The sequence below is a fragment of the Pleurodeles waltl genome, chromosome 3_1 (genome assembly GCF_031143425.1).
Source record: "Pleurodeles waltl isolate 20211129_DDA chromosome 3_1, aPleWal1.hap1.20221129, whole genome shotgun sequence".
Lineage (NCBI taxonomy): Eukaryota > Metazoa > Chordata > Amphibia > Caudata > Salamandridae > Pleurodeles > Pleurodeles waltl.
Genome location: NC_090440.1, coordinates 1,001,271,029 through 1,001,287,088, shown reverse-complemented (window position 1 = coordinate 1,001,287,088; position 16,060 = coordinate 1,001,271,029). Strand labels below are relative to the sequence as shown.

The 16,060-nt window shown below is 40.8% G+C and overlaps 1 protein-coding gene across 1 annotated transcript in view; it reads left to right on the top strand.

Annotated features, from left to right (window-relative positions):
* PLA2R1 (phospholipase A2 receptor 1) overlaps positions 1-16,060 on the top strand; it is a 1,061,792-nt gene that overhangs the window by 938,598 nt on the left and 107,134 nt on the right. The window contains exons 21-23 of the mRNA XM_069224206.1: positions 10,015-10,132; positions 10,534-10,661; positions 13,099-13,249. Of these exons, the coding sequence (XP_069080307.1) occupies positions 10,015-10,132; positions 10,534-10,661; positions 13,099-13,249 (397 nt within the window). The remainder of the gene's footprint in view (positions 1-10,014; positions 10,133-10,533; positions 10,662-13,098; positions 13,250-16,060) is intronic.

Below are 16,060 nucleotides of genomic sequence, written 5' to 3'. Positions count from 1 at the left end.
TTTTTCAGGTGACTCTGGTTACCCCAACCTGTCATGGCTACTGACCCCAGTGAGGAATCCCAGGACAAGGGCAGAGGAACGCTACAATGAGGCCCAGGGGCGAACTACGAGGATTATAGAGTGGTCCTTCGGCCTCCTGAAGGCCAGGTTCAGGTGCCTCCATATGACAGGTGGTTCCCTATTCTACTCACCAAAGAAGGTGTGCCAGATCATCGTGGCCTGCTGTATGCTTCACCACTTAGCTTTGCGACGACAGGTGCCTTTTTTGCAGGAGGATGGTCCAGATGGAGGTGTTGTGGCAGCTGTGGAGCCTGTGGACAGTGAAGACGAGGAAGCAGAAGAAGAGGACATCGACAACAGGAACTCGGTTATCCTGTAATACTTCCAGTGAGACACAGGTAAGAAGACAAACCTGCCTACTACATGTAATGTAACACTACTACCACTCTATTGTCTGTCCTTTTCACCCAGTGTATGGTCACTGAGTTTTCACTTTCCCTTAAGATTTCACAGATGTGGGTTCCACTGTGTGACATCTGCTTTGTTTCCTCATGGACTAGAGCTGTGTGACATAGGTACATTGACATTACAATTGTAAGAGCATTTTGTCACTGTAATTGCTAATACACAATTTCGAAATCACAGAGAGACTCCAGATTTTTTTGTGCCTTAAGGGTGTTTATTTAAGTGCTCAATATTGGAGGGTGCTGTAAAATGGGGAGGGGTGATGGTGGAGGAATGTCCATGGCAGAGTCCAGTCTATCAGTCTCACAGGTGCATTGTCCAAAGGGGCATAGGAAGTGGAGCTGGGGCAGTTTGAGGATGGACAGGGTGACAAGGTGGGACAAAAGGATGACATTCAGGGCAGTCTCATTTCTTGGCGGGGGTCTTGGCATTGTTCTCTGTCCTGGATCTCAGGGACCGTTTGCGGGGTGGTTCTCCCTCTGCAGGGGGTGGGGTGCTGGTGTGGTGGTCTTGTGGCGGTGCCTCCTGTCCACTAGCGCCGGTGGAGGTGGTGGCCAGTTCATTGTCCAGGCTAGTGTCAGGGGCCCCTTGTTGTGCCACAGTGTCCCTCCTGGTGTTGAGGACTTCCTTCAGCACCCCTACGATGGTGCCCAGGGTGGAGTTGATGGATCTGAGTTCCTCCCTGAAGCCCAAATACTGTTCCTCCTGCAGCCGCTGGGTCTCCTGAAACTTGGCCAGTACCGTTGCCATCGTCTCCTGGGAATGATGGTACGCTCCCATGATGATGGAGAGGGCCTCGTGGAGAGTGGGTTCCCTGGGCCTGTCCTCCCCGTCTCACAGCAGCCCTCCCAGTTCCCCTGTTTCCCTGGGCCTCTGTCCCCTGAACGGTGTGCCCACAGCCACTGCCCCCAGGTCCCTGTTGTTGTTGGGGTGGTGGGTTAGCCTGGGTTCCCTGTAGTGGTGGACACACTGCTGATTGACGTGTCCTGGGGACAGAGGTATTGTCACGATTCACCCTGGGCTTACCGTCTGTATCGAAGAGGGATGGTGTGCGGCCCCGGTTCCTGCAAGTCCTACTCTGACTGAGGTAGGGGCGACCCCTTCCAGTAGCCACAGTGCTGTTGACAAGAGTACGCCACCACAGTCCGTGCCCTCCAGAAGGAGTCCCAGAGGAAAAACCCCAAGGGGAAAAAACCTCCAACAGGAACTCCCTGGAACAGAAGGAGGACACAAGTAATTAGCACTCAGAATCCTGGAAATACTGGAAAGCAGAGGAAAAAACATGAACAACTGGAGTCCAATCGAAAACCAGCCGGAGCGTGACCACCACAGCAGAAGTGTTGCAATGCAAGAAGAATTGATTCCCTTATATACCCCTAGACAGGAAGTGGTAGACAGGAAGAAGTAACACCACCATTTTGGATTGGGAAGGGGCTATAGCAATAGATAGGAAAAGGCACCATAGTAAAAAAGTGGACAGATGCATGCAGGGAAAAGAGAGGTGCAAGGTGTGCTGGGAAGGAGAAGGCATGGCTCCAGGAATCATGAAAGAGGAAAGGAAGGCCCTGAAACGGGGGCACCCGGTAAGTGTGATGCTGGGGGGGCGCAGACACCCCACGACAACACCCGCGTTGCGCGCTGTTCGCGGCAAGGACCGACACCCAATCCTGGGCCTCAGGCCTCGCCGCAGCAGAAGAACAGCGCGCGTCCGAAGAAAAGGGCCACCGCGCGCCCCGTGACCCCTAAGACGGGTCGCGGCTTCCCCCGCGGCCCGGCCAGGAGACGCCACGGGCCGCCGCGGCGAAACAGGTATGGGCCCGCTGGGTGGGTGCTGTGCTGGTGTTTCCAGAGGGGACAAGCTCTGTAGTGGCCTGTGCCAGTGTGAGGGGAACCCACTGTCCCGAGGTCCCAGATGGGCCGGGCTGGTAATCTAGAACCAGTTGGACAGAGCTGCTGTCATCACTGTGTGCCTCTTCTGTTGGTGGTGTGGACATGTGTGGACCCTCCTGTGCGGTGACGCTGGGTAGGGGTCCTGCAGGGGTGTAAAAGCATGATTATTGCATCTGTGTGTACCATGGTGTGCAATGGGTGGGTGACCGTGTACCCCAGTGCTTGCATTCCTGTGTGGGACATTGTGTGATGATGGTTTAGGGGGGTGTATGGGTATGTGCAGTGGCCATGCATTGGTGATGGGTGTCCATGCTTTGGTGTTGCATGCAGGGCTTGGTGTTGGTATGTGTGGTTTGTGATAGTGGGACATGTGTGAGGAGTTGGTGTGATGGGGGTGAGGGCGAGGGTGAGGGTATGTGATGGCATGCAGGTAGGGTGGGGGTTGTAATAGTTAAGGTTTGACTTACCAGAGTCCATTCCTCCAGCTACTCCTTCAAGGCCCTCAGGATGCAGAATCACCAAAACTTGCTCCTCCCATGTTGTTAGTTGTGGGGGAGGAGGTGGGGGTCCGCCGCCAGTCCTCTGTACTGCAAGGTGGTGTCTTGAGACCACGGAACGCACCTTGCCCCGTAGGTCGTTCCACCTCTTCCTGATGTCATCCCTATTTCTTGGGTGCTGTCCCACTGCGTTGATCCTGTCCACTATGCTGCGCCATAGCTCCATCTTCCTAGATATGGAGGTGTGCTACACCTGTGATCCGAATAGCTGTGGCTCTACCCGGATGATTTCCTCCACCATGACCCTGAGCTCCTCCTCAGAGAACCTGGGGTGTCTTTGCTGTGCTATGGGGTGGTGTGGGTGATGTGTGGGGTGGTGTGTGTTATGATATGTGGGGTGATTTTAGTGGTGTGTTGTGTGGGGTGCGTGGATATTATGTGGGTGATGGTGTTGTGTGCCTGTGGATGCCTCTCTCTGGCCTTTTATCGCTAATCTGGTTGTAAGGGTTTGTGGGTGATGTGGGTGGGTGATTTATATTGTATTGGGTGTGTGGGAGTGGTGTGTGTATGTGTATCAGGTGTGTGTATTTCGAATTGTCCAATGTGGATGTGTTTTGTAAATGTGTGTGTATTTTGAGCACGGCGGTGTGTACCGCCAATGGAATTCCGCGGTTGAAAGTCCGCCACGTGGATTCGTGGGTAGTGATAGTGTGGGCATATTTCTGTTGGCGTGACGGTGGAGGTTTTGTTATCGCCAGTTAATCACTGACCCTTGGTGTGGCGGATTTTTGTGTGGGTGTCTGAATTTTGGCAGATTCCGAGGTGTGGGTCATAATAGATGTGATGGATTATCGCGGCCGCGGCGGTGTGTTGGCGGTCTTCTGCACGGCAGTAAGCGGCTTTTACCGCCGATGTTGTAATGACCCCCTCTGTGTCTGTGCAAATATATGTATGCTAATTATACAGTAAACGCAGCACTAATTCAGTAAGCAATAATTTAAGTATACAAATCTAACGATTGTAATTCAATCAGTGTGCCCTCGTAGCTACAGCTTAAAAAAAGATTCAACATTTGATCCCTTATACATACAAAACCTGTTTTTTTACAGGGTGTTTTTAAATTGTACATTAACCATAAGGCCAAGGCTGTGTGGTTTTTTAATATTACTGACCCTAAAATGGCAATATTTTGAGGTAGTTAGCATTAAAAAGCTAGTTTTTGACTGGCTGCAATTAGAATGCTTAGGTTTTGTTTAGGTTTCATGAACAAAAGATGGATAAAGCCATGGACAATAGTGCAATTCTGTGGCTGTAACGTTTACTGCATTATTTGACTTATTACATTTCTACATTTTCTTTGGCGCAGTTTGACAAACCATCACATTTTCCAAAAAGTGTGCTAGTGATTTTTGTTGCCCATGGAAAGTTTCGGTGTGATCCGTCCAGCTGTGACAGAGAAAAAGGGGAGGAGGGAGTCCAAAAAGTTGCGTTTTCCATATTAATTCCCATAGGAATTTTTAGCTCAACTACAGCCCGAACCACTGGGCGAAATTACTCCAAATATGGCAGAAAGTTAGCTTTAGGTTTGCAGATTATGCTTTTTTGTAATTGGTGTAAATCCATTCAGTAGGTTAAGAGTAAACCATATTTGTATATCTAGGATAGCAGTTCTTCCCCAACAAGTTTGTGATTAATAACAAGCTCATGCAGAGATCTGCAGAGCTCAGACTGGCTGCCAACAGTTAAACCAGGAACTGCTGGGCTCGTAATGACGCCCTAAATCATTTTTAAAACTGTTTTGCCCAAAGACAGGTACTATGTTCTATCGCCATTATCACGAAACAAAAATCTAAAACCAATGAGATATAAGAAACACAACTACCATGGCGGTAGGTGGGGTCATAATCCCAGAGGTGAAACAATGGCGGCCGCTAGGCTGAAGATGGAGATCTCCAGCCCGGCGGCAGTTGCAGCCGTGGCGGTCGGAGTTGTACATTGGCGGGTTGGCTTCAGCCAACTCGCCAATATCTTAATATGTACTGCCAGCCTGTTGGCGGTACTTACCGCCACATTAGCGCCGACCGCCGGGGTCGTAATGACGCCCTAAATCATTTTTACAACTGTTTTGCCTAAAGACAGGTACTATGTTCTATCGCCATTATCACTAAACAAAAAACTAAAACCAATGAGATATAAGACACACAACTACCATGGTCACTATCATAAGGCTTATTCAGATTGTTTTGCTCACCTAATTTAATTACATCCATACAGATTCATGAAGTGGTTCCCCAAGGAGCAACAGAACCATTTATGTGTCATTCATGCATCAAAAATTTGAAGAAATCAAAAAGTTAACCTAGTCTCCTTTACCTAAAATGCATGAATATTATATGTTAAATAACAGACCTAAATCTCATCTAAGATGATAGTCAAGAAAACATTATTTTAAATAGTTTCAATGCTTACAACATTATAAGTAAGATAAGATGAATGTCTATAGTTCACAATTATCTTATATTGGCATCAGGTTTTGTGAGGGACATTCAAAGGGGCAATACTTTTTCAAGTCTCTGTTGATATTAATGAGAAAAGGTATAGAATAAGATGTAAACACCTTTAATCAGGTCTGGCAGTAACCTCAGACATATCTTAAGGCAAACGCTATTATCAAACCAAAAATAAAAAAATATACTATTTACATGGTTGGTACATGAATATGCCAGAGGGACTCACCCTTTCAATCATACCAAGCTCAAATCACAATAATTATGAAAGAAAAGAGAACAATTGAAAAAAACAAAGCAAAAGAGTTAGATAGCTACGTGACCCAACCTGTTAACATTGATATGGCAATTTGTTCACCTTATCGGGTGTGCTATTGCTATCTGACACTTGTATTTAGTAGCCTTATTTAATCCCAATAAGAAAAAAGCACCTAAATACCCAGAATTCAAATAAACATGGTTATGTTCTCCTCTAACCATCTAATATGAGGATACGTATCTCTAGAAAACTTATAATGTAATCCTTCTCGGAAAGAAATGATGTAACCTTTTCAATCAGTATTAGATTTTGGCACAATTTACCAAGTATAACTGCTTGAAAATGCAACACTACACAGGATAAGAGTTCACCTCCAGAGCTATCACACACTTTTTGTACACAAACAAATGCCCTGCTGTGCTCAAGTGTAAACCTTCTATCAGTCTGTTATGAACATTCTTCTTGTTTCGCTCATTTCAATGCGTTCTCCTCATCTTACTAATAAAAACACCCCAACAACTAGCTTATTAAGGAGACAGAAAGAGAAAGATAATGTTGCAATGGGACAGAAAAATATCACTAAAGAGACTGCAGGACTCAATGATCATCACATAAATATCAAAAACCTGAATGATTTTTCGTTGCGGAAGGGATTGTGGACATAGAGAGGGGACATTTGTATCTTAGGAAATAAATGCAAACATTGTAGCAAATATATCTGGGGCTGTGTATGAACCAGAATGTTGTAACCAAATCCTAAGGAATCATTTGATGTTTAATGCAAGTTCATTAACAAACATTTTTTTGTGAGTGTGAATCCCTCAATCACCTAGATAGTATACATTGCAAAGTTAATAGTGCAATCAGTGGCCAATGCTGAAATACTGTTAGAAGAAAAAGAAGCTAAAGTGTGTGTAAGACTGAATATGGGAGCATTATTCTGAAGAGTAGAAATATAATTGCCCCAGGGAGTAGGAGTAACAGGTTGAAATGAAAGTAATGTTGTGGTACAAAGCCATGTTGAACCCAGCAGACTCCAAAGATGCCTGTCCAGTAATGGAAAAGGAATATAAAAATGTGAAACATATGTAAACTTTGCAAACACTTGTTGAGAAAAGAGAAGAGAATGACAAAAGAGAGAAGAGTGACATGACTGAGACAGTGTCCGCAATGCCTTCAATGTGAAACTTCTTCCTTTGTATCAAATGAAACTTGATGATCTGCAAATACAAAACTTAAGAAATTCAGGTGCTTAATACACTGAGAAAGGCTTATGTGAAAAAAAAAAAAATTAATAGCTGGATGAGTGTGAGAGCCAGATATGATCCCTAAATTTCCTGTGAAACCTTAGAATTAAAGTGGAGTTTAATGATTAAAAGATATTTAACAAAATACATCATGGCACAAAGAAGTTTCACTATTTGGCGTGGCATATCAAAGAGCACTGCGAATAATTATACACCTTGTTCAAGGCAGCTAGTATTCCATATAGGGAGTTTATTAGAGGAGAAGGCATTAATAATATTTTTAGAGTAAACAAAAATATAGTAAATAAAAAGAAAAGAAAACTTTCAAATGGTCATCACCACATTGAGTTATGAAAAGATGCCTTACCTGTGAAATGTAGGGTACACAGAGTTCTCCTTCATATAAAGAAGCAGTTACCAAGAAATAAGGTAATATTAGAATGTGCATAGACTTCCCAACTAAGAAGATATAGCTAATTAGCCATCCATTTCCGAGCATAAATGAAATGGCGATCTTTTTAGAAAAGTGATACGTTTTTGCAATGCTGGACCTGACAAAACTTTGAGGGTTGTCTACATTATTCTTAGTATGGGGGAGATGAGCAATGACACTTCTTTCCAGTGGGTTAAATTGCTGTATGAATTCTAAATACCTTAGAGGTTAAAATAACAATTCCTCTAATGTAGCTAACCTGTGGGGAAAACATTTATCAACCATCCTAATGATATCCAGGCTCCTGATCTATTTTTTTTGTTTTAGAAAGTGCTGCTGTTTGCTAATCTTGGTCTGTCAGAAAGATTCAGTGCTAGTCGCTAATCCTCCTTGCAAGTTCATTTATTTTCTACAGTGTCAATATAAAATGTATTTACTGTATTTTTGTCCACAAAGTGAGTGCGTACTCTCACATAAGATTTCTTATAAATGCATTGAATATAGTGACATTTCTTGAAAAGTATCTAATAGGTAACTTTAGCAGTGTATGCCTTTTGTTTCCCACTTACAAAGCAAACTTTATCTTCTGGCTCCTTTTCATAAGACTCTTCTTTAAATGTGCAGCTTAACTCTGCTACGATCTTTCTACCAGCTTCAATATTGTTGTTGCCCCAAATTTTATACCATATGGGATTTTCTTTTTCAGGGCAGTTCGAGACACTCCACAAATTAGCCATGTTACTACCAAATATTTTCCACTAACCATATCTGTTGGGTTTGCAAATTCTGGTGCCCTTTTCCATGCCACCTTTGTTCTGTCCTAACACCTCCAACCCCTGAATCCCACCCTCCCTTTAGGTGTCCTGAAAACCATCTTAACCTCTGTGGGGACCTTTTGGATGCTTCTTAGCTTCCCTAGTCTCTAACCACAAAATCTACCCATGACAGATAAACATGTTTAAGATTTTGTTGTTAAGATCTTGTGTTACAAAGACTGCTGTGCAGAGTGGACTTTTGAATGTTTAGTATGATTTAAACATTTTCTTGATTTAGTTCTCCATGTTTCAGTGTAATTGAGTGGTTCTGCATTTCAAGTGCATTTTGTGTTCCTATATGTTTTAAGTTATTGCTTTTTTGGTTGGGCATAGCCATGACAATATGTTAGTAATGCTGTATGATCATCTGCATTTGCTTAAAGTAGAGTTAATTTTCCCTAGATGAATATGGAGAATTTTATGTCTGTCCGGCATAATGACCCCATATTTGCTATTAGCCTCTGCTTGATCAGAATCTTACATCTTGTATATTAATAAAAATACAAATAGAGATTTGGATTGCTTATATGAATTATTGTACTTAAAAGAATATCCTCTTTCATATATGTTCTTGATGTAAAAGCTGTGAACAGTAACTATTATAGAAGGAAAATTAGATTTTCATTTTAAGAGTTTTGTTGAGTATTGTAATTTGCCTTTTCTCTTAAAAATCACACTAATGATTTTATCCCAAAGGCGTACCTGAGCCAGTCAATGATAATTCTTAAATTTGTTCTTGTTATTTTACAAATTATTGAGCCCTTCATAACCATTTATACATTGCAATACTTGGGCTGTAAGAGTGAAAGGAAAGTCACAGTTTTATATTGCGGTAGATGACAAATTAAGAATAGCTTTCTGCTGAACTATTTAGATTTTCAGACTCAGTCATATTTTCTACGACTTTATTGAGGATATATATTATATAAGCCCAGATTGGCTTATATATTATATATCCATGCTCACTGTACCATTCTCTCTGTACCACTGGAACCAAGCTAAACCCTGTTGATGAGCCCTAACAAGGACAAAACTGGTCCTGGGTTACTTGTGTTCCAGTTCAGGGATAACCTTGCTTAACAGTTTGAGCTCCACTGTTTCCACCGAAGCAGTGTCAAAGCGGATTTGCATATGGCTGGGTCCAAACTGAAGTGGCATGGTGGGCAATGAAATATGGATTGTGATGCGGCCAAGCAATTGCTAGTGACTGAGATTAAATCAAGCATTCCATCCATCACTTTGTCTTTGATGTCCTACAAATTCCAGATGGGCAGCAAAAAGCAAATATAATGTAAAGCCCTTTACTAAATTTCAATGGCTAACTAACATACCGTTTAGAGGCAGATGAACCTTGATTTTTTGGTAGCCCAAAGCAGTGGTAGTGTGTGTGAATAACAGAGCCTCTTCAGTGATTATAAACGTAGCAAAAATAGAAAGTTAACCTTTTGCTCTAACATATGATGTGCAATGTATCTCCTCCTGTGCCAATGGATCCTGCAAAACTCCTTAAGTGTTCCAACAATGAAGTCGGAAGATACTGACGGAGATCTGTTGAAAGGAGAAGATATGGCAAGAACTGACCAGAAACCAATACCCCTGGCACAGTTCAAAGTCTACTAATGTCTGTTACAAAGCATTATCTGTCACAAAGTTTGTAATCCTTTCTAAACTATACTAAATTAATAATTATGACATATGACATACATTACAAGTCAGATCTATTAGCATCAGAAATGCTTATTTTGATGTAGGCATGTCTCCCGGATTGTACTGCCAGCTGTTGCAAAGGCCACAATCACTGGGAATATATAGGGGCAACGTACAAGAATGTACATTTTCAGTTAATTAATATGAGTCTTTAAATTTGTATAAGGAATAACTTTTTCCAATTTTTGGAACAGTGTTTTTTGGTGAAAATAACAAAAGACAATGGGCATTTCGAGGACTGGTTTTCTGCTCATGCCTATTGCAGTAACCATAATGGGCGACTTGCTTCTGTTGAAAATAAAATGGAACAAGGTAAGTTGATTATCACTTCATATGTAGTTTTGCTAATTTTTGACATTTGTAAAATTTATAAATCCTTGGTCAAAACAGTAAACTGTAATGTATTTCTTTCCTATGGTACTTTGTTCTATAAGCTTGAACATGAACTCCAGTATTAAGCAGGTTCTGCTGAATATCCGAGTTAGAAAACAACTGTGTTGTAGACATACTATTAGTATTCATACATTAAGAACATTTTCAATCTGCAGTTTGAAATTTGGCAGTCACATGATTATATGACAACATCTCTGGGGTGAAACTATTGTTTAACTATTGTTTAATGTGCTAAATAGCAGTAATATATCTTGCAAGATAACCCTTAGAAATGAAGATCATACTTTGACATTATGTTATTTTTATCTGTCCATTTGCAGCTTTTATAACAATGCAACTTTTTGGACACAAGTCTAGCATCTGGATTGGAGAACAACAAACAGAAATAAGTTTGGAAAAAGGAGATACTTTGAAATATTCAAACTGGTCTCCAATGAACTTAATAGAAGTGAGTCTTGGCTAGTATGAAAAACAAGCACAAATCGTACTTCATAAAACAAGGAAGGAAATTTACCCCTAGAAAATAAAAAAGGCTGTTGGGAAGAGAAGCCTTTGAGGTTTGCCCAGAATAGTTCTCTCAGAAGAAGCATATATGGAATAATTATCTCCCTGCAATTGTGGAGAAACAAGGTTGCTATGAAGGGGACACTGAATCATTTTAAGAGAAAAGAGGTATTTGGCTGCATGAGATTTAAGGTTCAGAGAGTGAGAGGCCAGAAATGTTAAAAAATGTACATAAATTATTCTTCCTACTTTCAATGAACATGGCCAAAGTACCATAACATTTCCCAAACTCAGTACACCAGTTATAGGGAAAACATGTAGGTGTAAGTGTGGCTTTACCTCATTTGAAAAACAACACAAGGTATTAATCACTAAAACACCAGCTTGATCACCCTAATCAGTTGAAACTCTATTTTGAAGACTTTTTAAAAGGAGGAAAACCATATTCCTCAAGAAAAAACTAGACACAAAAACGGGACCAGAAAATGTTAAGTAATGTGAGAAAGGGACAAGATTAACGGAGAATGGAGGGAAAACAGGCAGTTGGGTAAAGATAATGGCAGAGGTTCTAGGGTAAACATAGTGATACTAGGGTGTATATAGTTATGGTGCTATGCAGCTATAGATAGAAACAGAGGTACTAGGGAATAGGTATATGTAGAAATATAGGCAGTGGTAGAAATACTACGATGACGGCAGGGGTACTAAGATATAAGTAGAGATAGACATAGGTGTACTAGCATTTAGGTAGCAATAGAGATAGTACAGTATAGGAAGGGCTGGAGGTTCTATGGTCTAGGAAGGGGTAAAGGAACTGGGATAATTTAAAGGTAAAATAACTATTGAATGGGCAGAGGTAGAGGTACCAGGGTATAGGCAGCAGGTGGAGGTGCTAGTGTATAAGCATGGGGTATAGGAATAGAAGAGGTACTAAGGTACAGGCATGGGAGGTTCTAAGGTATAGAATGATAGGCACAGATGGAGGTGCCAGGCTATGCATAGAATTAGAGGTAGCTGTAATAAGGCATAGGAGAAGTCACAGCATGAAGTAGGCAGCAGAGTATTTGTAGTATTTGCTTTACTAGAGTAAAGATATGGCTTAATGTATAGGGTAAAAGCCGGAATAGCAGACTGGGGAAAAGAATACAAATTATTGCTGAACAAGGAGGAATGATGAACCTTCTTGGCTATGGGGAGAGGCAGTAATGAGAGAGAAGTGGAGATAGATGCAGAGTGGGGTTCATTCATCTGCAGACAAGACATGAAGAGAGACATGGAACATAGGGGGTCCTCCATGCGAAAAAGAAAAAAAGATCTCTGTGATACTGGAATAACCGAACTACAATTTCCCTAACATGAGATGCATTAGACATACTGGGAATGCCATCCGTTCAGCATATATATTGTTGGAAAGAAAATATTGCACAGTGAATTAGGAGCTCACCAATGACTATCTTCATGCAATGAATTTGAAGTTCAGCAAGCCAAGTCAGATTTCTATCCTTCTTAGGTCAGTACATTGAGTAGCATTTAGCTAGGTAATAGTAAAACTTGTTATTTGGGGCCAGATGTAGGAAGCATTTTGCATGGTGCAAACTGCGAAAATCGAAGTTTGAGCCATGCAAAATGCTCATCGCGATGCTCATTCACATTGTACTCGCAAAATGTGAATGCGACTTGCAAATAGGAAAGGGTGTCCCCTTCCTATTTGCCACTCGCACCGTGATGCCAAAGTGCTTTGTGACCGCGAACGCGGTCGCAAAGAAATTTGCAGTTACCACCAGTGTCACACTGGTGGTAACCCATTCGCAAAAGGGAAGGGGTCCCTATGGGACCCCTTCCCCTTTGTGAATGTTGCCAAAAAGGTTTTTTCAGAGCAGGCAGTGGTCCAAAGGACCACTGCCTACTCTGAAAAAATGAAACCAAATGGTTCCGTATTTTTTTTGTTTTGCAACTCGTTTTCCTTTAAGGAAAACGGGCTGCAAAATTTAAAATAAATACTGCTTTATTTAAAAAGCAGTCACAGATATGGAGATCTGCTGACTTCAGCAGGCCACCATCCCTGTGAGTGCAGGGACTCGCTATGGGGTCGCAAAATGCGTAATGAGGTGAGTCTTTGCGACCCCATAGCGAATCGCAGACGGTATCTGAGACACCGTTCTGCATCCGCATTTGCGATTTGTAAATTGCGAGTTGCATCGACTCGCAATTTCCGAATCGCAAATGCAGAAATTTCTACATCTGGCCCTTTGTTCCTATTTTGCAAAAGCTCTGGCATTAAGCACTATAAAAAAGTAAGTTATGATTGTATACTAATATACATATGTAATTACATACATCTAAATCTCCGATCATTTTGTTTGTTATATCTTTTGTTGCAGCACCATGCAGATGGAAATAGTAGTGATATTCCACAAAAAGAGTCATTGTGTGCATTGATGTCCAATAATCACAATGTTCACATCACTGGCAAATGGTACCTTGACAATTGTCATAAGAAAGGTTATGGTTTTGTCTGTGAAAAAGAACAAGGTAAGGACATGTTTTCTTCATGACTTTGCTTTACTTAAATGATGCATGACTTTACAACGTTCACATTTTGTAAGTCATTATTGGTATTCAGATGTTTCATTGCTATAAAAAAGATGTTATAAATTTCAAAATTCATTTTTAGTGTTTGCTACATCTGCAAACAATCACAACCTGTAGGGGCACATTTATTATCATGGGCAATTCATAATGCCACTGAAGTGTCTGGTGCAAAGCTATGATCTGGATCAGTGCTGAGTGCAGGATAGTGCTACAATCAGTGCAGGGTTTACATTAATCGGTAAGCCTGAAGAGATGACCAATAGCCCATTTATTATTAAAGTTCAGACTGTGATTGGTTTATATTGTCATTGATCTCCTGCTCTCAAATTGAAAAAACATTGGAGGGTGGATAGCAGATTAATCATTGAAAGGAGGAATCATGAAGGTACATTAAACAAAAAGGAATGATTCCTTCCAGATGGATCTTTTCCAGAAATTATAAATTATCTAGGGTGTACTGAGGTGAAAGAAATCTGTATGATATTCAGTAAATAGAAACTATAAAGTTGCTATAGTGAAGTTACTGCAGGTATTAGGAGTTAGTTTGTGATCTATGAATTAAGCTTGTAAGCCTATTGGTGCACATTCCTCAGTATATTAAAAAAGATAAGTAAACATTGGCGCTCATATTGTTGTTAGAGTTTATGGCTTTTTTCCAAATTCCTTTGTATGGATGACAAAAGTGTGGCTACTTCTTATAACGTAGGAAAATATAACATACAATTTACATATATAATATTTATCACCCCATGATCCCTTCTGAAGCAACTATTTTTGGAAGATTTCAAAAACATTTCTGCTTCCCATTTAATGCTCTCAATAGGCCCCATACTTTTAGGGGATTTCAGAAATAGGTGGGACAGTTTCTCAAAACTTGCCACTTCTGAAATCTCTTCTTTCCTTTGAGCCAACGATCTTTTCCAAAACTGTCACACATTGACCCAACTCAGAGATTCCATTTTATACATCATAGTGTTGAAACCAGGGCTCATCCATTTGCTAGACCACATCAGCCTTAACTGTTGTGACCAACACGTATTGCTTTTGACATGGCAATCTTCACAGCCACTCTCAAATGGCAATCTAAAAGGAAGTGTGTGTGGGAGGGATCTAAAAAAATAAGGTCATATTAATTGCTGAGGTGCCACACACAACAATAAGCACATGTCTAATATTTCAAATCTACAAGAACACTGAAAATAACAGTTGACGATATCACTTCTTTAACCAGACAAATCTCAAACAAGAGTAAGTGCTCAAAATGTTTCTCCTCTAATCTCAATTGTGTTAACTGCTGAGAAAAGTGGACAGAAATTGAATATTTTAAATTCCTGCCTTGTTCTTTATTGATATAAATACAAAAGAAGAATCTAGAAAAACAGAATCCTTAAACACAAAAAGTGCTTAAGATGTTTACTTAGCTTTGTTAAAAACAGATTGAAAAAAACAAGACAATAAAGCAAATTATAAAAGAACAGCAGTATGGTTCCTGATTACTCTAAATACAATGTGTTTGTTTAATTTTTCTCCCAATAAAATCCAAGAAACACAGATAAATTTGAACCCCCTTCCCCAATAAACTTCTATTGCCAATTTTAGAAACAAAAGTCCTCGATCTGAAGCATTTTCCCTCAATTGACCATTGAAGCAATATCAGTGAATATCTCAGAATCCAAACCATGGGTGTATACTGATTATTCTTTACCACCCCCTCTCCCAATAATGTCTTTGAATGCCTGATATCTCATTGTGTGCAACTAACAGAAACCTCCTTATATGGTAAAAAACCCTCACAAAAGGACACATAAAACCACAATCTTACCCTGATGACTGTTGCCCTTTCGAGGGAACACTCTATTCCGGCTACTGATAACTACAGCTTCTTGCTGTAAACAGATATGCAGTGCTCTGATTCCTCCTTAGAAACTCTAGATGCAAGTTAAGCTACTTCACACTCATAATGTAACACACATTCTGGTGTTAGGGTGTTAGGTTACCAGATGTTATTTCCACAATGGTAGAAATATTCAAAATGTTCTCATCCCTAGCAACAGGCATCAGTGCTGTTTTGATAATATATTTAACACATGCTAAGCAATAGGATGAGACTGTTGAAATGAAACACTTTTAACTATAACTTTTTTTAGGGCAGTAATTGTGAGTGATAATATAAAGCATGACATTGGGTTTGAATTACCACTGCATCCCTGGCCCCTTTTTAGTGGCAGTTAGTAACCCATAAAGCATTTACACCAAATCGGTTATGTTCTGAGTGGAGTCAAGTGAAGCTGCAATAACCTGTGCTTTCACAGTCAAGTGTTGGTGCACTGAACTAAGTTCAGTCAACCGTGGGTGGGAAAACAAACTTTGTATAGCTAAGCCAGTCATAGTTTATACAACAAAATCATGAAAAAGGTATAGCGCCCCAAGTGAAAAATGACACTCAAGAAAACAATCCATTTGGTATCCACCTAGCAGGGTTCAGACCACCAAAACATTCCCCTTGACGATAATGACATTCTTTATGAAGGACATATATGCCTTGTTACCCTCTTGGACCTTGAGCCTGCTTTCCCCCCTATAAAACATGATGCCTTTGGCTAGCTTTGGACTATAGAAATACCATGTATATATACATCGCTGAGGCTGAACTTAAATGCTTCAACTCATAGCTCCTTGATAACTCTCTACTCTGCCTTAAAAAGTCAAAGACGGAGAATACATTTCTGACCCTATAACCATGCCTTTTGC